General features: G+C 37.4%; 1 protein-coding gene across 2 annotated transcripts in view; it reads right to left on the bottom strand.

Moving 5' to 3' along the window:
* Window positions 1–24801, bottom strand: part of fut8b (fucosyltransferase 8b (alpha (1,6) fucosyltransferase)) — a 118861-nt gene that overhangs the window by 13428 nt on the left and 80632 nt on the right. For both annotated transcript variants that reach the window (XM_058379441.1, XM_058379440.1), the window contains exons 3-6: window positions 21377–21492; window positions 16308–16473; window positions 8036–8150; window positions 4355–4592 (exon numbers count right to left, since the gene is read on the bottom strand). In XM_058379441.1, the coding sequence (XP_058235424.1) occupies window positions 4355–4592; window positions 8036–8150; window positions 16308–16473; window positions 21377–21492 (635 nt within the window). The remainder of the gene's footprint in view (window positions 1–4354; window positions 4593–8035; window positions 8151–16307; window positions 16474–21376; window positions 21493–24801) is intronic.

Genomic DNA, 24801 nt, shown 5'->3' with positions numbered 1-24801 from the left:
AGGTTAGCAAGCAAGCCAGAATACCCACAAATACCTTACAAAACTTACAGAGAACTGCCTCAATACCTCAGGGCTCAATGCTGAGCAATGGAAGTGTTTGTGTAGAGGTTCATATGTTCTCTGTACAGGTTTCCCCTGGAGCTCCAGTTTTCCACCCACATCCCATAAACCTGCCGGTAAGTGGACTGACCATTCTAAATTCCCCCTAATTGTTATTAAGCATGTGTGTGTGTGTGTGTGTGTGTCCTGCAATGCACCCAGAGTTTCTGGATCCACTGCGATGCTGACCAGGGTGAAGCAGGTAATAACGATGAATAAATCAAAAGTTTGACACCAAAATGGTAAACCACAGCTAAGCTACTAGCAGAACATCAAAACCAAGGCTTGAGTTCCATTCTGTCTCAGATTAATTTGGCAAGATGAATGAAGAAGGAAAAAGTGAAGAAAGCTTCCATACTATACTTCACTACTGAAATATAGCTTTTGAGAAATCATGCTTTTTTTTTGCTTTTGCAGATATTTTACTGATTTTATGTATGTATTCATGATTAGCGTTGGTTTATCTATATAACAAGCCTCTGAGGGATTTTCTCTTTGATTGTGTCTCTCTCTCTTTCTCTCTGTTTGCTAGGGGCAGAGGAATCGGCCTGATACTGATTAAAAAGGTTATATATACAGAGTGCCCCCTACAGAGTGTGACAGACAGACATGCAGACAGACAGACAGACAGACAGATAGATAGATAGATAGATAGATAGATAGATAGATAGATAGATAGATAGATAGATAGATGGTTGGATGGATGGATGGATGGATGAATGGGGTGGAGAAAAGGAGAGACAGAGAGAGGGTGAGGGAGAGACCTGATAGCAGAACGATTATGTCTGCAATACAAACCAAGCTGAAGTGACACAGCAGCATTTCCTTAAACAATGTTTGAAACTAAATAAATAGCGCAGCAATTCTTTAAAAAGTTCTTCTCTAAAACAAAGAGCTGACTCTGGGATCTTTTTGGGGGAATAGAAGGAGTGCTTGCCAGCCTCCATCAAAGGACCGGCTTTCAACTTATTATTATTTTTTTTAATATTCTCTGTTTTTATGTCACACTCTGAACAAACAACTTAAATAGGCTGTAAATAGCACATGATGTATAATTACACACACGTATAACTAGTTCCAGTTTCGCTCTCCCGGCAGTCGGAACAATGTGTGGCTATCGAGAACAATCAGTGCACACAATTTAAAATGTTGATTCCTCCATCCTTCCTTCCTTTGCAGATGCTGGAGTATATGCAATGACTTCATCATTCTTTATTTGGGTCAGATTTAGGATCTAGTTTACTTTGGAAATGAGGAAGAAATAAGGAAATAATAAATAAATTGCTTATTGCACCAGGCAAATACATACAAATACAAGTAATCAAATGAATAAATAAACTATAATGACAAATTATAACAAATTAAATGAACAAACAAACCTGATGTGACTTACTTGTACGGCATTTGCAAGGTGTTCTTATCCAGAGCGACATTTAATTCATTTATACAACAATTGAGGGTTAAGGGCCTTGCTCAGAGGCCCAGCAGTAACAGCTTGGTGGTCCTGGGATTTTAACTCGTTTACATTTACATTTCTGGCATACAATTTAATCTCATTTTATACAACTGAGCAGTTGAGGGTTATGGGCTTTGCTGATGGGCTCAGCATTAACATCTTGGTGGTCTTGGGATTTGAACTCATAACCTTCTGTCAGTAGTCCAACATCTGAGCTACTGCTTCCTTAACTTGTTGACTTGAGTCCAGAATTTGTAAGTGGACATAAAACAACTTACAAATCTAGCTTGACTGAAATGAGAAAAACTTAGATTTAATATATTTTTTCCTTTGTTTGTCTGCAGATTTATGCTGTCAGTCTGAATAAAGCTGGTGTGCTTTAGAAGCACAAAGTGACACTTTATAGCTAACTGGAAAGCAGTGAGTGAAATGGTTTAGATGTCCTCTGATTTGGTTAACATTCATGCAGAACTTTCTGGTAATTGCAACAGAATAAAGGCACAAATCGGAGTGTCTCCGTCTTTAAAAGCAGCCTTTTTTCTGATGTCACTCACAAGCTAATGAAACACACTTATGCTTCAAGGTAGTGAGATGCTCAGAACTTTCACTGCATAAGACATCAAATATTTAAGAGTAAAACGATCCCTTCCTGTCGGACTTACATAAGGCTTACATAAGAAATACTGATAGCCCAAAACAGAGAGAGAGAGAGAGAGAGAGAGAGATGTTTTTATCTACAGGCTGAAGTGTTTCACACATAAGTGATTCCTCCAGCAGTCTTGTTCATTAGGACACAAAGTGAGAGACATGTTCAGTGTGTCCTCTGATCTGAGTGAATAAATCAGAGCTTACTGTAAGTATGGAAGGAGATGATTGACTGATGATGGGAGTGTGTATATATCTCTAACAGAGCATTTCAGTCCATAATGAAGGTGTTATTGAGTCAATTTTTTTTTTGTTGTTGCATGAAATGATGCTTTCCCTCTCGTAATAAAGATATTATAAGTATTACAGTAGTGGGTTTCATTCTTACTAAAGATAAAAAGGAAAGTGCATGTGAAAGACAGGAGAAAATTCCAGACAGAGACTAAGAATGCCACGGTTATTTAGACATGCTGCTGAAAAACCATGTTTTTCTTGCATGTTTTTGTGCACTTTAACCAAAATGTACATATACTACTGTAGTAGCATTTATACACATCACTGTGTTACTTATTTATTATGGATTTTAAGTAGCAGATAAAATCATACTTGGTGGATAGAGTCCCAGTCATGTGCACCAAATGTTAACAACAAATTAAATGAAGTAAATTTGTAAGAGTAATGAGCTGGATGAATATCTGACAAACAAACAAACACATTGATGTGTCACAAATCTCCCACTCACTTTACCGTGTGTATTTTTTATTTTTTTATTCATCTCCTGTCTCCGCCCCTGTTTTGTCACATTACTGTGTCCTGATTAGTCTCAGTTCACTTCATGTGTGTATTTAAACTCTTGTGTGTTTATCGTTCCTTCTTTCAATCATTCATTGTTTTGATTTCTCACTTTTGATTGTTGTTCTTGCTTCTCAGTCTTCTGTGTGTTTTGGCTTTGTCTATGATAGCCTGTAATAGCCAGTTTATCACCTGACCTCTGCTTGTTTTTTGGCAGCTCAAGTGCAGTTCAAGCTCAGGAGGTAGCTCAAGTGGTTAAGGCTCTGGGTTGTTGATCAGGGTTCAAGCCCCAGCACCGGCAAGCTGCCACCGTTGGGCCCTTGAGCAAGGCCCCAAAACCCCCCTGCTCCAGGTGTCCTGCATTATGGCTGACCCTGTGCTCTGACCTCAACCCTCAAAGGATGGGATATGTGAAGAAAGAATTTCATTGTGATGTAATGTGTATACACTACTTACTTACTTTTGCCTCAAGTGTCTGAACTGTTTGCTTGTATTATTATTATTATTTTATTTTTTTTTTTTTTGTAGTAGTAGTAGTAGTATATACGACTATTCAACTCCACTTGCATCCGCCCCCTTGAGTCTTTCTTTGTGCTTTGCCAAACAGAGTGCTTTGCCAAACAGAGTTCATGACTGTGCAAAACTTTTAACTGGACTTAGAATGTACATAACTTGCATACAAATTACACCATAGTATTCCTCTGTGGAACATCCTCATCATTAGCTTTAACTAACTGAAAGCAATGGATTACAGTATCTGTGCTGTTTACTGCTCCACTTTACTTGTCTCAGGCAATGAAGATGACCTAAATAGATCCATCAAAAGGATAAAGACAGTACAGACTGACGCCAGAGTTCTGTTACCACCTGATTTTATTTAACTTGGCTATCATCTTCTTTCTCCTTTTATTTTTTCTTGTAGCCTCCTTTTTTCTCAGCCCCCTGCCACCCTGTCCAGTGCCTTGTGGTGAATCAACTAAATATAGCCAAGGTGGGCTTTTATTCTTTGTTATTTATTTATTTATCTTTCACTCAAGTATCCACTTTATTTTTCTTACTGAAGGATCTTGTGGAGTCAGAGCCATTGGGGATTTTTACTTTCAAGTTTTGATCGTCTTATTCTTTTGTTTTGATCTTCTTTTCACATTTATCACCTCTATTTTATTCTATTTCCTTATAACCCTTTTAATTAGGCATTATCCAAAACCCTGAACAGGATTAAACACTTACTGGGAACAACTGAATGAATGAATGAATGAATGAATGAATGAATGAATGAATGAATGAATGAATGAAAGAATTATTATCATTCTGATATTGTTTTTTTGTTTTCTTTGCCCTTTACACCCTCCATCCACTCACCTGTCCAGTGTCCGGTGGATGCTCCTGTGCGCTCGGTGCAGGTGTTGCTCAGAGGTCTGAACACCGTCTCCCACCCATTAGGCGCATATCGCCAGCTGTGGGACTCGAGGACAAGTGTGCGCTCGGTGCCATAGGCAATCATGAAGCAGTAAACCACATGGTGCAGCTGGCAGCCATAACCACAGCCCTTATTAATGTTACACACCAACTTGCGAGCCTTACTGCAGTCTGGAGGATTCTGTGTAGGTGAGAGACAGGAGAGAGTCTTACTTATTCATTTAAAGAAACAGGGTTTAAAGAGATGAAATGGTTACCAGGAATCCAAGTCCAAATTGAACTGATGAGTAATTAAACAGCAAGACTGAAACAAATAAACAAATGTAAGAGAGGGGGAGGAAGAAAATGAACTGGTAATTCGAGGGAAATTACATTTAAAGATAAAGTAGTTAAATGAGCTACAAATATAATCAATCACACTTAAATAGTAAAGAGAGCAAGTGAGAGAGAGAGAGAGAGAGAGAGAGAGGGAGGCTTAATTACTTATTTAAAGATTAATTTAACATTATTACAGAGTTAAATAAAATGAAAGAGACTGATCAGTAATTAAACAGCAATCCATATAAACAAACGGAGTAGTTTGTGTTTGTTTAGTGTTTATGTTTATGTAAGTAGAAAATTCTTAATCCATAGTTATTCACTTTTTAAATGAAAAACTAAATTACCTCGTATACATGATTAAACCATGATTTTAAATACATTCACTGTTGTGTATCAAGGCTAACGTATTCCACTTTATAGCTATGAGGCCAACTCTCAATAGCTAATCACAGACAGACAGACAGACAGACAGACAGACAGGACCACAGACAGCTGCTGATGTTCTACCGGCAACCACAACTAAAGCTCTGTGAAACATAAATCAAATAAAAAGAGAGATTCTGTCCTTGGGGCCACATATGAACTTGAAAACACACCAATCGAACAATTTCTAAGTAATTAGCTGGTGCTCAGGTAAAGTTTTCCTCAACAATCCTGTCAGGTGATTCAAGTTAGCTAGCCAGATATTTCCATGCATCCATTACATACTAGTTGCTAATATAATAACCACTATATATATATATATATATATATATATATATATATATATATATATATATATATATATATATAGTTCATCATGCTAGCTATCTGGCCAGCATTACCAATGAAAATTCTAGACATTTTATGGATTGAAATAGCATAAAATGTCCTCGTTTTTAAGTTAGCTAACCAAATAGCATTTTTACTATTACTATTTTTACTAAAACCCAGATTAGATTCAGTGTTTATCACACTGGCTAGTGAACATGTTAGCAGTGAACACTGAAAGCCCTCACAGAGCTCCTGTCATGTTTACTTATGTTAGCCAGCTGACTAAGAAAATCTGTGAAAATCCAAATGAATGCCAAGGACTTGTTCTTTCCTGCAAAAAGTCTCAAATGTATGATCTTATATCCACAACACGCCATTCAAACTAACTCTCATATTCCGTCATTCTCATACTAATACATGAACTCAGACACACTTTCTTTGGTCTATGAGCTGCAAACAGACAGATGGGGCTTAGCATATTAACCAAACTACACTCTCTAATCTTTCTTTTACGGTCTGTGATATTCCCCACTGACCCACTTTACACAGCTATATGATAGTAAGAAGTTCAACCTCTAGAGCACTTTCTGCCTTCAGCCTTAGAGCAAACACCCACTGCACGCCATACATTTCACCAAAAGTGTGCATGCACATGGTCCCTTGAGCTTTCCTTCAAACATACCATAAATAAATTCTCATCTGTTTACACTTGCTGTCTGTGTCAGAGTGTTTGTGTTTACACTGTGCTTCTGGGCCAAAGCCTTCATCACAACTGGCGAGGAATTTGTTTGCACCCTTCGGACAGTGGAACATCACATCACATGAGTCACATGTCAACTCTCTATTTCAATGCAACCAACAAACATGGCCGCCATGGACTCCAACTCCCAGTGACCACCAGCGCTCCCATGTTCACAGTCACCATACTTTTAATGATGTGCATGATATATGTTTGTTTTTTACCTCGATATACTCCTTGGTTTCACTTCCTCATTGCAACCTATATGCTGTGTTCCTTTGGTCTATGACAATACTAAGCTTTTCATTGTTATTCTGTGTTGTCCTGTTTTTCGCTTGATCCTGTTAAGCTCTGACGTTCCTGTGTTACCTGTTGACCTTTGTCTGTTATTTGCACTGTGCTTTTGTCTTATGTTGCAGATTTACATTGTGCCTGTTTACCTGTCCCAATACTTTTGTCTGGCCTAATTTTGTGACTGTTCCAATACTTTTGCCTATCCTTACTTTTCTGATTTTTTGCATCCAACCCACTTGACTCTGCCTCATGACATGCACTACTAAAACATTCTACACATTCTTTTTTTTTTTTTTTTTTTAGTAATGAGAATTATAAACATTTGCTAATATGCATTTACGTCCTCTCAGAAATCATAGAAGCTGATTGATGCTAGCCTGCTGATTGTTGCTGATTGTTCCTAGCCCGCTAGCAAAATCTGTGAAACTACATCTGCATTAGAAATATAAATACATTAACTCCATACATTTGGACCTGTGAATAGTATTCACTGCAACCTCCATGACTCCATGCAGGGGAAGCGACTACATTAAAAACGCTTTTTTTCTATAATCATGTTACTGTTGTTACAGTAATAATGTAATAAATAATGTAATAAATACTGTTTTGATGAAACAGGAACGATTAGGGGATTGTGCTCTGATGACTTATTTCCTGTGTACATTTTATCTGATCACTTGCTTGCTCACAGCAAGTTAGCATTTCTAGCATTACTCAAAGCTAGCTAGCCAAATTTCTCCACAAACATTAGTTTGCCAAATTAGGCTTTACAAAACTCAGTTCTTGGATCTAGTATTTCTCTGTAACTCTCCCTTTAAACGCTATTAATGTTGGATTTTTATCAAAACAGTTCATACCGTGTGTGCCTAGCTTATTAGATTCACTTTTAAATAGTGCTGACTGGACACTATATTCATTTCGGATGGTATCCTTATCAACAAACCACCTTTCTGCATGCACAAGTTTGTAAATAAATAAAGAGTGAAGAGGAAGAGTAGGGAGGGAAGAAGATAAAGAAGAGGGAGGCATTGAAAGACAGATAAAACCCTACATTATGCAAAGAAATAGAGAGACAAGTTGGAAAAGCGAGAGATGAATTAGTTATGATAGAGAGAAGGGGGAAAAAGAGTAGGAGTGGAAGCCACTCTGAGAGGCACAGATAACACTCTACACTACTGGGAATGGAGAGACACACTAGATGAGATGAGAGATGAATTAGTAATGATTGAGGGAGAAAGAAGGAGAGAGAGAGAGAGAAATGTGGCAGGCCCTAAGCACTGCCTACAGCTATGATTAACATTGCTGGCTCTACTGCCACACACACACTCAGACACACGCGCACACACAAGCCAGCCCCTTAATTCCTAGCAGCTATTGGCTACCAATTCTGTATTAATGTATATAATACAGCGACAACACAATAATAATAATAATAATAATGTTTTTATACAAATTATTTATTTATTTATTTTCGAACCCATATTCCCAGCATGCACTTGGAGAGGACGGGGTTGTACCTGCAGGTAGGAAATCCTGTTCTGCACCAGATTGGAAAGATCCTTCGCTTCCTTTTCCCTCCAGTCACCTGCTCCATCAGCTTGGCTCAAGTAGTGAAGATCTGTCAGGATGGACCTGCATGGTAGAGTGTACAGTATATACTGTATACAGTTTGGCTGATCATCCATTAAAAATAGACATGGGAAAGGCTCCAGGTCTTTGTGGTTTTCCAATAAAGCTGTTCTTATTGATTTTGGAGCACACTTTTACTATAACATATATAAAGCCTTTGCTAACACCGTCATCAAAAACAAACTATTGTGTTGACCGTGTACGAGCAGCTGGGGTACTTTGTTTTACAGGTGCTACTCAGTGATTTTATTTTATTCTGGACTGTTCTGAACGCTTCCTTCCTCCACCTTCTGGACAACTCTGATTTTACAAGCAGATGTTCTCTCTTGTTTTGGTAAATGTTTCTTATCTGCACAATGTGTTTAATTAGTTTACTTGCAAATCACAGAGACTTTATACACATCGGTACATCACAGTATGTGGGACATTCGGGAAGAGACTTTTCTGTTGTCTCCATATTCCATATATATTGTCACCATACTGTTGACAATAAAAGCTGTTAAGGCAGAACACAGTAAATCGAGTCAATCTCTAGAGCTGTTTAAAATAGCTAATGAAATAAACAGTAAGTCCAGAGAACTAAGACAAGGTTAGATTCAACAACTTGCTTTCATAATTCAACTTTAAAACCCTCAAATGAGAAAATTCAACTAAAATTAACCTAAACTAATAAAGCTATATAATCCATACAAAAGCTAGATTACTTGATAACTTGTATAGACAAGTAAAATGTTAATTTAAAGTTAAAGTGAAAGAACAACAAACACAACAAAAACACAAACACTGCGCCCAACTATTAAAAAATCCATTTTCCTGCTAATAATAATGCTAATTTATATGTAGCATAAAAAAACGAAAACAAAAAAAAGGAATTGCAGCATGTGCAGAGGTTTTTAAATCCTACTAAGCCAGTAAATAGTAACACCCGCTTTTGTAAATATCACAGCTTGCATATCCTTTCTGTAGCCAGAAATCTTTCTTTTCTTGTTTAATGAATTTTCACCCACCTTTCCTACAACAGATCTTCTATTTCTGAGATATTCTGGGCTGTCGCACAGCATGTTTTAAATCTACAGACAGACATATTTATATTAACTGCAGGAACAGTGAGGTCCATTCTGAAAGCTTCAGCTTGCATTTCTTTAAGTAGTTTAAGGCAGAATTTGAGGTATATTTTGGATCACTGTTCTGTTCTACACAAGAAAGTCTGTTTTCAGCTTGATCCTAGAGGTTGCTGATGTTTGCTAGATTCTACTCCATGTACCTGTGACCGGCTGTGACATAACACCAACTTGTAATAGATCCCACAAACAAAGTGTTTGGCTAAAGAGTTAGGCTAATTGTTACTTCATCATTCCAAAATACCCCTGGTTTATCTAGATATTGCTTTGCACACAAAAGTAATCACATGTAAGGTTTCCTAAAGACTCTTGCAGATCGTGTGTATGCAATCAACATTTCACAGCAGAATAGTGGACCATTACTCAGGTGCCGGCTAAACTTCCTGTAGAGGTTTCCTCTTATATAAGGACTTTGCTTTGCCTTTCTGGTTCTTCCCAGAAAATTCTGGGTCTTCCAGATCTTGCGTTGACTTCAACAGATCCCCTTAACTGCCAAATCTTAAAGACATTTTAGACACTGGAAATTACGCAATGGATCAATTATGGCCTAAGAGGTCATTAAGTCCTTAGACTTCACAACTGCAAGGCTGTCCAAACTTTTGCACGTCACAATTATTATTAACTTTTTTTTAAGTTCATGAAATATGAAACAATTGTGTTTGCGTTTAGAGAAATCGTTTTCTTCTTCAAAAATCAGACAAATGTCATTAGCCCAGGGTGCACAAACTTTTGCATTCAACATACAGACAAAAGAGTTGCAGCCAGAGCAGCTTCAATTCTTGTCATAGATTCTACAAGTCTCTGTAACATTAGTAGAGGGATGATTGCCTTTCTTCACTAGATATTCGCTCATTTGCTGTTTTGATGATGGCGGAGACAGCTCTCTGACACGTCCCAACCAAATAACCCACAGTGCTGGGTTGATGTAGTGTTTGGGAAGCTCATAGTTGATTATTTGCGTCATGTTCATCCTCATCAAACCAATCAGTAAAGCCTCGTGTCATGTGGATATGGGCGGAGCCATCCAGGAAGAAACCCCTCCCATCAGGAAGGAAATCTATCCATCTTAGAATAAAGATCGATAGGATAAAGAGGATAAAGATTATCTTCATCCATCATAGGATAATCACAACCATGTACTGATTATTTTGCACTGATTTGCAGGGACATTTCCGATAAAGCAAGAAGTAACCCGCCCGAAGCATTCCTGCAAAATAAATAAACGCCCCCACAGTATAGCAAAGCCTTCATTTTTCCCTTTATCACCCATCTGTGTGCTGATCCAATTCATCATCTCGATTCTCTACATTACAACTGAGATTTCCAGTTAAAGCAACGAGCACGGTTTCTCCCACTCACATGCTCGACACACAAACACACAGCTTCTATCTATTTCTCTCTCTCACTTTCTCTCACACGCCCTCTAATCCACTGCCAGTGCATGTGGGAATAGTAGCGAGAAATCAGATTGGTGTTCTGTGTGTGTTTTTCGTGATTCCAGAAGCGCCTAACCCACACTTAACACACCTCATCACGGATTAGTTCACCTGCATGCTGAATTACAGCTCCATCTGCTCTCAGGTAAAAAGCCAATATGGCCGCCTGCTGGGGGCTTACAACCTAATTATGATTTGCCATCTTAGATTAGAAGCAGAGTGTGCTCAGAAATTCATCTCCATAAGCAAATCCTTATATTTAAAAGTGAGAGAATACAGACAGGAAGCAGGATGCCAAAACAGTACAAATTATGATTACTTTCTATAATATTATCATGGTTATGCCAGAATCAACATTGAACTACTTTACCCATCAGCCCCAACATATCACATGTCTAAGTCTCCTTATAGACTCACACCTATTACACGTAATAAGCCTTACTTAAGTTCTGTTGTGTTTCATTGCTGTTTTGTATTTACAACGTCACTCAGTGTTTTTTTTTTTTTTTTTCCGTGCATCTATAGTTTATGGTTCTTATTTTTTTTCCTGCACTTTCGACAAAAAAATCTGCTATTGCATCCACCACGTTCATTATAATCTCAGTTTAATTGCAGTGCATCTTCCCACACTTTTAAATGTTTTATCTAACGAAAATTGTCCAGTTTTCTTGCAGACTTTCATTCACAATTTAAAAATGTTCTTATTTTATTTTATTTTATTTTAATGAAATCCTGCCATGAAAACATTATCAATCTCTGTACATTTCTTGGTCATTTGCACAACTAAAGGCTACACATGCTGATGAATTCATCTGAAATAAAATATCTACTCTCTATGTAAGTAATACCACCAGCCTCTGAAAAGGATGCTAGTCTAACCTGTCATCAGCTGAGAAAAAAACCTAGGGAAATATAAATATATCCATTATCAGTGGAACCAAATTTAATTCATTTGTACTGCGACACAAATTTTCCCATAAGAAATAATGTAAATGCATTATAATCCATTCTAGCTACCCACAACTATTACCAATATTACCGATTTCCAGCAGTATAATCATATTTTTGCATATAAAAACAATGGAAACATTTAGAAAAGACATGTACATTAAGTTAAATATGAAATAAAACTAAAATAAACAAAAAATATGTGTAAAATTTGAAAACTTGCTTCGTTTGGCTTTGCTTGGCTTTCCACTGAAACAAACAAGTTTTGAAAGGCTCCCAGACGTACGCACAACTTAGCCGGCATTTGCCAATGCAAAATTCTTGAAAAAATTTCAATTCTTAAGGTGAAAATTTGTAAGAGAGGTCATTCGTATACAGAGGTTCCACTATAATGTAACAAATGAGCTAATTTGACACTTTTCTAATTAGATGGTGTTTATTTTATACGTTTATTTCTGTTGCTTATTACTGCGTACTGAAAAATTTTACAGGGGTGTTCACCCTCAATTGCAAGACTGCATGCCTTGTGTCATATTCAAGAACACTGATAGCTCAAGTATGAGATATATCATGCAGCATGAGAAGGCTGGCGTTGACTGTCATAGTTTTGTTTGTTTTTCACACTGATGAACTTGCCTGGATAGTAAAGTTAAGTTATCTGTCACACATATATTACTGCACAGTGAAATTCTTTCTTCACATATCCCATTCTTGGAGCAGGGTCAGCCATGATGCAGCACCCCTGGAGCAGAGTGGGTTGGGGGCCTTGCTCAAGGGCCCAACAATGGCAGCTTGGTGGTTCTGGGGCTTGAACCCAGATCTTCCGGTCAACAACCAGGATCACTTGAGCCACCACCACCCTACAAACTGAGATGACTGGATGCTAAACTGAAGCCAGCTATTTATTTATTTATTTATTTATTTATTTATTTATTTATTTATTTATTTATGATAATGTAATTAAGTTAATACAAGAGTAAGTACAAGAATTCAACTGTATTTTATCCATTTGTTTTGTTACAATAATCAGACCCGATCCTTTAGCTATTTCACGTTCTATGAAGCCCATTAATTAAACTTATAATCTATCATAATGAAGTTGATAATTATTCATTTTATACATTTGTAAACTCTAAACAAAATGTGCTATAGTGCCTTATAAGTTTCAGCTTAAATACACTTATTTCTTTAAAAAAAAAAAAAAAATTTAAAGGTGTACAAAATAATACCTATGTACAGAAAAGAAGTACAAGAATTTTCTAATCTTAAGCAATACATGTGTCTCCTCATCATGTTTGGAAGCAGAAATATCTTTATATGATTAATAAATATTACAGTAGGTTAATAATAACTCACAGGTCATTGTTGGTTATAAAGGCTGTGTGGTCACCATACAGCATTAGTGCTACTTACATTAAAATATGGTTATTAATCATCAAGGAATTACATACAGCATATACTAGAGCTTTATGAGGCATTCGTGTAGATCATAAAATGAATCATTGTGAAGATTTATAAGCATAATTACAATAATATGTGAATATAGGCTTTATACAGAGTAAAATATTTACAGGATCAGGTCTGACTGTCGTACAAAACACAACAAATAGATAAAATGCAGTCATTTAACATGCACACAGCTAATTATTGTTAATTATGTTAATGAAGTGTAGCAGCTGCTAGAGTGCAAAAACAACTGTATTATAATTCAGATAATACAATATTCTGTATCACTGGGATGGCGCTTTTGTGTGAATTTATACATCAGCATGCTTTTTATGATGTTTATAAGCAATATTGTGTACTCACAAATAGATTTCTCCTCTGAATACAACGGCTAATGTGTTGTAGAATCATTTCTAATGTGTTTTTACGTTTAATTCGTTCCCTTCTCAGGCCTCTGTTAAGGTTTGGAGCATCCTTTTGATAATTCCTTCAGAAATAGAGTATGTTCTCCTCTGCATTTTCTATTTACTTGTGCATATGTATATTTTTTATTTGATCAAATTTGGAGAACATGAGGAAAATGACATTAAAAATTGTGATGCTCATCTGTTTCCTCTGCTGGAGTTTGCAGAGTGAGCAGTGCTAAGATAGCAAAGGACTGTGGGATTGCCCAGCCATCTCTGAAACACTGATTACAGCTCTAATAGGGGGGCAATTACAGCACCATTTCCCATTAATCAATAAATCACCATGTGGAGAGCGAGAGAGACAGAGAGTGAGAGAGAGAGAGAGAGAGAGAGAGAGAGAGAGAGAGAGAAAGGCGAACACACCAAACATACCACATCCCCTTTACTTGCTACAAAAATTGCACAAATAGTTCCCTTCCTATTTCATTATTCTATTTCAACATCAGTTTAAATGCATTTTTAATGAATGAATCTGATTTTTATTATGGCTAATTAGCCTGAGCTTCTTGTAACAAAACAAAAAATTAAATTAATATGAATACAACGCTTAGATAGATAGATAGATAGATAGATAGATAGATAGATAGATAGATAGATAGATAGATAGATAGATAGATACTTTATTCATCCCAATGGAAAATTTACACTTAAACCCAAGACCCAATAGAAACCCAATAGATGTAATTTATTTAACAATTAATTTATTGCTTTATATATATTTTTTTCCAATAATTGTATCATTATCCTCGCCTTTGACTAAAACTACAGTTGAACTATTCACTTTAAACAAGTATTTATAGCATCCAGTGGGTGGAAGTGATCATGGCAACGGTCATGCACTGGCAACCATCAGACTGTTGAGCCGTTCCCTAGAAGAACCTAAACCTGCAAATTTTGGATTGCTAACAGACTCTTGCTAATCCTATGAATTAGGCCACTTTTAAGTTTAAGTTCTGCATTAATTCAAAGAGCAATATTCAGCATGAATAAATAATATAAGTAATAAAACTGCCAATTTCCCTCTAGTACCTCCCTGTCTGCTCCCCGCTGGTATAATATACAACGTCCTCCAGTGGAAATTGGTTCTGCCATCACTGCTGTGAATAATGATTTTTCTGGACCACCAAAATGCTGGAAATTAAAGCCAACTATAAAGTCCCTGTGTAGCGCACATAGGCGTTCTCACTCTTTATTTTGGCCTTGCTAAATATTATGTATTACATATTACATGCTACATTATTCAACCTGTTGTTCCGCATGTTTGGGCTGAGCTGTAAAAAAATGGCTTTAACTTTATTGCCTCATAAATGTAGAACTTACAAGAAGACATAAAACCTACCATGCTTCAATCACTGGTTGAATTTATGCCACTTGTAAATAATTTCGAGCGTAGCCATGTTGGAAGTAGTTTCTGTGATATTGTAATATTACATGCTACTAAATGTAAGCATATTGTAAATTACATTCTACTGCCTCTTTTTCTTTCTTATTATTTTTATTCATTCTTTTATTAATTACTAACTTAATTCTTGAAAGTAGTTTATTTATAAGCACAGTCTAGGATGAGTGACCGGGTTTTTGTGTCACGGCAAGCTGAATACCTAATACTTGGCCAGGTCACTCCTGTAAAATTTAATATGAATGAATTTTTATCTTGGTTAACTCTTTTTACCACTATACTGGTGTTCTACTCTACCAGCAGTAGGGAAATCAACTTCAATCCATCCATCCATCTATCCATCCATCAATCCATCCAAACCCACCCATCCACCCATACATCCATCAATCCATCCATCAATCCATCCAAACCCACCCATCCACCCATACATCCATCCATCCATCCATCCAAACCCACCCATGCACCCACCAACCCATTCATTCATCCACCCACCATATCCATCCATCCACCCACCATATCCATCCATCCAGACACCATATCCATCCATCCAGACACCATATCCATCCATCCGTCCATCCACCAATCCATCCATCCATCCATCCATTTTCTTTACTGCTTAACCTACTGGGTCACAGGAAACCTGGAGTTTATCTCAGGTGTCTCTCACATGACACACACACACTGAATTTATGCCACGTGTAAATAACTTCTAGTACAGCCATTTTGGAAGTTGTTTCTGTGATACTGTAATATTACATGCTTCTACATGGAACATGTAAGCATATTGTAAATTACATTCTATCACCACATTTACTTCTTATTATTAATATTAATTCTTTTTTTAACTTAGTTCCTAAAAGTAATTTATTTATAATCACAGTCTAGGAGTTGTTTTCGTGTAATGGCAAGTGACATAATGTACAGTATGTAACTGTTAATGTGACAAATAAGAATCTTGATCTTGAATCTCAAATCTTCAACACAAGACACACATATTACAAAATATTTCATTTGTTACCAATATGATGTCCTGATCTGCATAAAATGAGAAGTTTGTGTTGAGGAAAAACTATTTTTATCTGTGTTCTTGTCAGCTAGGTTCCAGTGCTACTAGAAAGCAACAAATGTTACAGAAAACTGCACTGCAATCTTAAATAGAACACACTATTATGTTTGTATTAATGCTATATCTGGCTGCGTGCTCTGAGCTGGAGCTGTATTATGTGGCAAAAACAAAAAGAGTAGGGTTTTAAAAATTGGGTTAGGTTGAAATGTTATGACAGGTTGTAATGGGAAATGAGTCATGCTTCTCTGTGTGTGTGTGTATGTATGTGTGTAAAAACCTCTGTTGGTGTCCGAGATCATGCAGAAGCGTATCGATGTGCGTCTGCAGCGCAGCTGGATCCACGTGGCTCAGCTTCTTCACCTCGCTGCGCAGAAAATACCAAAACTCCCTCACACCTCTCTCCACCTTCCTCCTGTAGTCCTCTTGCACACGACCTGGACCTACTACAGGAGGGGGTGAGCGATAGAGAAAGAGAGCAGCAATTACTATTAATTTCACACTCCATATTAAAACGCTGTTCCTTCTGAGGTCTGACGTCTTGCCCTGATTCGCTTAGTTCTTGCTTTGATTGCACGCCATGTTCCCTAATGCCATCAATTAGTCTGGAAATGTAGTGTAGTTAGGAATCTGTTTCTGTGGGTTATCGTCTGTACACAGCTGAATTCATAATGTGCTTCATAATAATCCTCCACTTCAGTGACCACATTCTTTGAAGACCCCAGTGTCATTGAGGAGTCTTTTATCTGAGCCCTGGCAGGCACAGAACTCTTCTGCCTTCATACTGTGCTTCTGACAATCTGCTTTTCCACTGCTGCTTGCTAAAAATGAACATTACAATCTTCGTTCAAAGGACATTATTCAACTTCTTGTTCCCGGTGTTAGAGCCGAGCTGGGAAAAAAAGGGTTTTAAATTTAATGCCTCATCATTGTGGAACAACTTAGAGGAACACTTCAAACTTACTGTGATTCCTTCACTGGTTGAATTTATGCCACATGTAAATAACTGAGTAACAATCAGGCTGGAAGCTGCTTCTGCAATATTTGATTGTGTATGTATTTTAATTTCTGCAATATTTATATTGTGTATGTATGTATTTTTTGTTGTTATTTTTGTTGTGTCTTCTGCTGTCTTCTTGGTCAACTTTTTACCACTACACTGGTGTTCCATTCTACCAGCGGTATAGAAATCGACTTCCATCCATCCATCCATTCTCTTCACCACTTATCCTACTGGGTCATGGGGGAACCTGGCGCCAGTCCCATGAGATTCAGGGTACAAGGCACGCTACACCCTGAACAGAATACCAGTCTATCACAGGACACAATCACACACACACTCACACATCTATTAACACAATAGGGACAATTTAGAGATGCCAATCAGCCTACAATGCCTGTCTTTGGACTGTGGGAGGAAACTGGAGTACCCTCAGGAAACCCCAGAGGCACGATAAGTACATGCAAATCAAACCCCCAACCCTGGAGGTGTGAGCCAGACATGATAACCACCAAACCATGGTGCCTCTAAGAAATCAAATTTCTAACATTTTCAATCAGTACATAAATAAATGAATTATTTTATCACCACGAGTCTGATATAAAATGAATCAAGACACTGTTGGCTTTCAGTCTGAGACATTTTGAACTTACACAGAATTTTAGTGGTTGAAGATAAACACCTTCAAATTTTAGATGCTTCTCAGAGAGCAGAAATAGGTTTATATTTCACAAATACTTTGAAGATAAAAACATTTGTTTCCTAGGAATTTATCGTCCCTGAAAGGCTAGAAACAAAACAAAGATACTTCTTAAAGCCCTGAGTGTCTACTTTTATGTGAAACCATTAACCACCAGTGTGGAGTGTGACATGAAATTCCATTTTTTGGCCTCTTATAAAAAGATTAAAGTAAAGGTTACTAACTATTTTATTCGTTTAACTGAGGACAGTGCTGTGGTAAGAGCCAACATCGCAAATCAGGCATACAGTTCCACTGGAATTGAATATTTTCTATAATCCTAAGTTATATTACAGAGTAGGATGCTGATATTGCTGGACTATGTCATCTGTAGTGAAGTAATCACTTTATCCTGGTCAGGGTCACAGAGGAGCCAGAGCATATCATTGCGTCTTATCAAAGGGTGTGAGGCAGGAATACACCCTGGATGGGATGCCAGTCTGTTACATGACACACACATTCACACCTCAAATCAATTTTGTGTAGCTAATCCACCTGCTGGTTAGCACGTTTGCCTCACATCTCCAGGGATGAGGGATGAGGACTCCTGCCATTGCCATGTGTGTGTGGACTTTGCATGCTCTCTGTATGCTTCAGGGTTTCCTCCAGGTACTCCGGTTTACTCTTCCAATACAAAGGCATGCTTTGTAGGCTGATTTATTGTTGTATATGGTGTAAAAAGAACAACAAAACAAACCAAAAAACAGCAAGAATAAATGAGCAAGGCTACAGTATGGAAGGCAAAGCGACAAACAAAACACAACAAGAGGTACACGGAAAACAGAACTGACAATAAATAGTGGTGCAAATCAAACTGTAACAAAAAACAGGAGTGAAGAATTAATGAAAGATGTGATTGAAGAAACCGTGCAGTGGCTGATGGGTAATGTAGTTAAATGCCGATTTGGCCTAACCATGACGATATGATGCTCACAGGCACGAGTGTGAGTGCTCATCTAAAATATGCCAATAGCAGGATAATCATATTGCCAATGCCAATATGATTACACAAAACTCACTTCAATGATAGTAGCGGCAATTCCGAAATGTAAAGAAAACTACTTTTAAGCTTTCCAGTTAAACAGCTACAAACCTGTGCTGGGTCGCTGTGTAGCCAGTGTGGCTGAAGGTAGTAACTCTGTTTATCTATTCAATTCAATTCGATTCAAATTTTATTTGAATAGCCATTTTAACAATGGACATTGTCTCAAAGCAGCTTTATAGAAATATAAAAATTCATAAAATTCACAATGTAAATTTCATATTTATCCTTAATGTGCAAGCCACAGGCAGCAATCAGAAGGAAAAACTCCCTGAGACGACATGAGGTAGAAACCTTGAGAGGAACCAGACCTTTCTACAGCTGTATATAGTCAAGTGGGATTGTGTAACCAGGAACTTTTAAGCAACTTATAAATCTGCGTAATTTCTGAATTCTTTACAGATTTAACGCTAATTTCTTCAATCGACACCATGAAATGTTCAATGATGGAGACCAGAGCACAAAACCAACAACTGCAACTGCAATTCAAAGCAGGCCCCATAGTCTCCATGTGGTTCTATCCATAGCAGTCTCATAGATCTCCATATCTGACACAAGATATGTAGAGATTTAACATTAAGAACCTGTTATTGCTCAGACTGCTATAGAATTCTTACTGAGATGATCTCATTACAGTGTGACAAGTAATAATCGTAAAAGGCTGCTGGAATCGTGAGGTATAAAACCGGCTTAAGACGACCTCAAGACAAAATGACTTTAGACATAGACCGAGATAAGAAAAAAAGCGGTCTTCGGAGTTGTCTCGAAAAACTACAACCGTTCCTAAAGATACTGTAGATTGTAAATGAAGTGCAGATGTCAACAGAACCACGCTGTATCTCTTCACTAGCTAACAAATTACACCAAAGCCGTCTGTCCGCTTATTTTCAGCCTGATATTGATGTCGGAAGACAAAAATCATCACGAGTAAATTCTCAGCATGCGTGTTGAGATTGCTTTTAGAATCTATAATTTGACGTGCTCATCGGCACCCGACAGCAAACTCCTGAAAGTCGAAACATTTTTTTTTATTGACATTAAATCTCGAAATCCCAAAGTGTGACTGCTGCTATGACACTCTTCCAAAATCCACCAGAAGGAGGATGGCATATGATTATGTGAAACTGACGGCGCGGCTGCAAATACGTTAGAGGCAGTTGAGAAATGTAAATGAAACACGCTTATGAGAAATAAAACCGAAAAATACCCTTAGTACCTTAAATTCACTCTGAAGGATGTGAGCCCATTTAGTGCAAGAGCCCAGATTGATGACATAAGCAGAATATAAGTCGTTTTCTTTAATCGCAGGTCAATCGTTAGAGGAACTTTTATTGCCTTGTATAGAATTTGGCCAAGATTTTATTGGGTCATCTCAAGGCGTGTGACAAATAACATTTTGCTGTATAAGCCAGCTAGAGAAGCTGTGAGGTAGTGTTAATTACTTCATTTTAATCACAGAAACACCTTCAGAAATCCACAAACACAACTAAAATACACTTTTACTGATGAGAAGAGCGATTCAGCTATAAGCATTAACATTCTCCTCCACTGGATTGACATGTTTGTCAAAACATTCGTGCCTCTTTGGTCTGGTGAACAGAATTATGGGATAATACTGAAAGGAATACATGCAGTACTGCCCTGAAACCTGAGCAAAATAAGAAGCATAGACGACCTTCCTAATGGGACAGCCTTTATCTTAGGTGAATGTTAATGCTACCCACCTTCTATCACATGTCCTGGATGAGATGGTCTTCATTTTCAGAGTTATGCTCAGTGCTAAAAACAGGACAATGTCAAGCAGACATTTAGGCTGTTTGACTGTGATGCAGGTCACCTCTCTGAGCAGTGTGGGCTAGAACATAAAGAATCAGGTATTTCCTTCCCTTCTTTTCTCTTTTCTTCTCTCCTGTCCTTTCTCTCTCTCTCTCAGGACTATGGGAGATGATATTTATAGACCAACCTTAGAGAGATGGCCATGTCCTGTCCTCTAAATTCACCAAAAAAAAACCTCTTTGTGGCAGATAGAGTGTTGGAAACATAAGCTGTCACTGGAACTATCACTTTTACTACATTTATTCATTTGGTAAATACTTTTATTTTAAGTGATATATATCTCCAGTGGAATCCGGGGTAAGCATCGAGCTCTCGTTCAGGAGTGCTACAGTGTCTCTGACAGTTCTAGGATTTAACCTCACATCCTTTTCGATCACTAGTGCAGAATCATAACCACTGACCACTGGGTCTCTCTGCTTTACCTTCTAGTACTGAGATATTTGTTAAGCCATAATATAAAGAAATGAACCCTGACATATTAATCTGATTGTTTGATCATCTGCTCATTTTTAAGTAAACAGGCTGCTCCTAAATCACACGGTTTCCATCACCCACACTGTGTCTATACAGGGAGTCGGTTAGAAAAAAGCGAGTATATTAGAGAGATATTAGATTTTTGTGTCCACATAGTCCAGAAATAATCAGATCTGTGTCATATTGAGGACGAGAAACCTGATTTGTGTCACAATGTGGATGTAGCCGTATTGTTGTCTCTCTTGTTGTGCAACTTACCATCTCCAAACACTCTCTGATAGCTGCGGATCTCTTGCTTGGCTCTGTTAAGCTGCTCCTCTAAAACACGCACCCGACCTGCAGAGACGGGTTTAACGGACTGTCCTTCAGGAATCCTGTAGGGAGGACACACACATAAAAACACACACGTTTGTAACTATCTTTGTGGGGCATTTCCGCTCACTCTTGTGTTACGACAGCTAAATAATATGCTCAGCATATACTTACTCCTAACCTTGACCTCAGAAACTAAAAACGTTCACAATGATATTTACTTCCCATATAGAGATAAAAACACACACACACACAACCAATATTATTGTGTAAAGATACAGTAATTATCTCCAGCTCTGATTTACACGTGACAGACAAGGAAACACAGTTCTTGGCATTAAAAAAAAAGATTAAAAAATAAATCTCAGAGACCAGAGAGAGAGAGAGAGAGAGAGAGAGAGAGAGAGAGAGAGAGAGAGAGAGAGAGAGAGAGAGAGAGAGAGAGAGAGAGAGATTGCAATTCAGACTTAAATTTTGGGCAATAAATTCTTCGATATCAATTTATTCCTACTGTACACTAAGACCCTTAGTGTACACTTAGACCACTTAAGCCTTAAGAGCATTAAGAGTACTCTCTAACAGAGGCATGACTAGCTCAGAAAAGCCATCCACACACACAATCTCATGTTCATGCTTAAGATTTACTCCTAGGATAAACTCCTACTCCTTGCTAATTGTTGAGAACATAGTTTTATTTCCAGCTTTTAACATTTGTAATTCACGCACACTTTTGAGACAAGTTTCAAGAGTAAGCCTCAAGGAGAGTTCACACATACGTCACAGCTAGCAGAGATCCTTCGGTTTCAAAGAGAGCTGCTGACTACCTGTGACATGAGTGACAGCAAACAAATATGGGCATTCAGTGATACAGCATGGTTGACAAAAGGATAAAATTTATGCAAACTTTATGCAAATATGGAGCGACTCGGTGCAGTGACTACCAATGGGAATGCAGACAGTAGAGCGCATGCGATCCGTGGTAAAGAACACACACTGCTTCTCCTTCATCTCGTGCGATATACACTGCCGAGTTTTATTTAGAAAAACTAAACCTCCTTCCATGTTTGAGCTCCAGGAGCTACTCCCTTGATAACTTAAACCTTAATAAGACAGACAGCTATAGTATTAAAGCTTAAACCTTAAAACCTTTGTGAGTGCATATATTTTGTCTGCATCAAGTTGCTTTTTGTGCTGCAAGGGTTTAGATGTGTACATGTGGTCCTGAAAGAGGGGGAAATAAAAGAGAGACCCGAAAGAACAGATAGGAAAGGGACAGAGAGAAGGAGAGACAGTAATATCTGCTGCAGTGCATTTAGTAAATGTCTGTTTGAGCCGTTAATCAGTAATTACACTCTGAATGTTTCTGCTTTTACACACACACACACTCACTCACAGTGAGAGAGAGAGAGAGAGAGAGAGAGAGAGCAAAAACAGGCACTAATGAGTGTTCAGGAGTCTTTTCAGGCTCAAGTAGGGAATAAACCATTAACCAAGCCTGTTAATTCATTCTCTCTCAAACTGCCTTAATGCACAGGAACACACTCTCTCACACTCTCACACACACAGTCCCAACATCCTGCTAACACCAATTACTCAACCCTTCCACCCTTCAGCTCCACTGGAGAAAGCAAGCTTCAAAAGTCTGAAACATCTTCTAAAAACACAAACTACCGAGTGTCCACTGCACTACTGGGTGTCCGTCAACAGTATCATAAACACACACACACACAGTAACACATCAGTGAACACATCAGCAGATTATGTGTCAGCGCTTTGTTTCTAGTACAGTTGCTGATATAACAGAACAACAGTATTTGTTTCTCCTCATTTAACAGCCTGAGAAAGATAAAAAGCCCTGCTAAGTATTGACTTTTGCAAAATATATATATATATTTCACTTGATATGTTTGCGTCATGATCCAACTGCTTCATATATTTCATGCTGGCTTGACACAGCTCCATGCTGTTAAACGTAATGTGTGCTAATCATCATCCTGAACCCTGCAGCTTGCTAAACAACAACCAAAGACGTATTTTGGGAATCAATAGAAATTATTTTTACTAGTTGGATAAATGAACTTGGGCCACAGATATAGGAACATGCAGTGAGGTTCAGCACAATGCTCATATAGAGGATCATATTTTATATAACTCTACTGCTAATACAGTGAGCAGGCAGCTTGCATTTACACACATGGCAAACATATATAATGTCCTTTGCACGTTAAGCATCAACCAGAACAAGAAGTGGTAAAAGAACGAAATTTTTGTGCAAATCTGTTTGAAAAAAAAAAAAAAAGGCTAAAAGCACAGCTTTAAATTTTCATTTCATGTTAAAAATGCAGAATAAAAAAATAAAATAAAAATAAATTGACAAAATGTGAAAACAAAAGTTTTGAAACTTTATTTTGATTAAATGGGCAGATTTACAGGAATATAAAAATTTAAAATTTTTATTTAAAATTTTATGGACATTTTTCCCATAGAAAAATATCTGTTTCATATCACAAAGTGATTCTACTTCCTGATAATAAATTAGTGTTTCTATCACCCAGCAATCGAACACTGTGTGGAAAACATTAAACTCATCATTAACTAAGCAAGGAATTAAACAAGAGGAGGCACGCAGTCCGAAAATAATTAGTAATAAATAAACGCTACCATATCCCAAATGCTTTATGTCTCTTATTCCACAGCAATTTACCAACCATTACAAGAGACAAGATAGTTCCTAGTATAACTTACAGCAGCTATACATACTGAATCCCTCACCAGCCTCAAATTTATTCTCTCTCTTAATAAGTTAATAAGACAATAAAACGCTCGCAATGTTGTAAAGACTCTCCTGTGGCTGGGGATTTATTTACTGTTATAAACCGTTGACACTGGAGATTCCTTCCATAAATTTTAGTATCTCCTTTAAAGAAGGCTTTATTGTATCAGTAATAAATTATTATTGGTTAAATGACATGCTTTTAATTAGTTTTTATTAGCCGTAGTGTAACAAGGGAAGAGGTGTAAGGAGCCATTTGTAAAAAAAAAAAAAAATCTTTTTTAAAAAACATGCAGTCTACAATCCATGAGTGGAATCTGATCAATGATTGAAAATGAATCCAAAATCAAAGCACAATTAAAGAGATATCCACGAGTTAAAGTCAAAGGCAAAGTAAGAATGTAAGGTACAATGTAGCGTGCCTTGTGGTTAGTCAGATTTAAGAATTTATTTATTACGCAAAAATATTCTCTCGGCAAAATATGATTTTATTGCTTATGGTAAACTTTTATAATTACTACATTTAGTGAGTGTGATCAATTTCTGTACTATTAAAATAAACCATGTATAGTATTGCACATCTGCCTCATACCTCCAA

The sequence above is a fragment of the Hemibagrus wyckioides genome, linkage group LG25 (genome assembly GCF_019097595.1).
Source record: "Hemibagrus wyckioides isolate EC202008001 linkage group LG25, SWU_Hwy_1.0, whole genome shotgun sequence".
NCBI lineage: Eukaryota > Metazoa > Chordata > Actinopteri > Siluriformes > Bagridae > Hemibagrus > Hemibagrus wyckioides.
The sequence above is the reverse complement of the archived record's forward strand: the minus strand, read 5'-3'. Positions and strand labels throughout refer to the sequence as shown.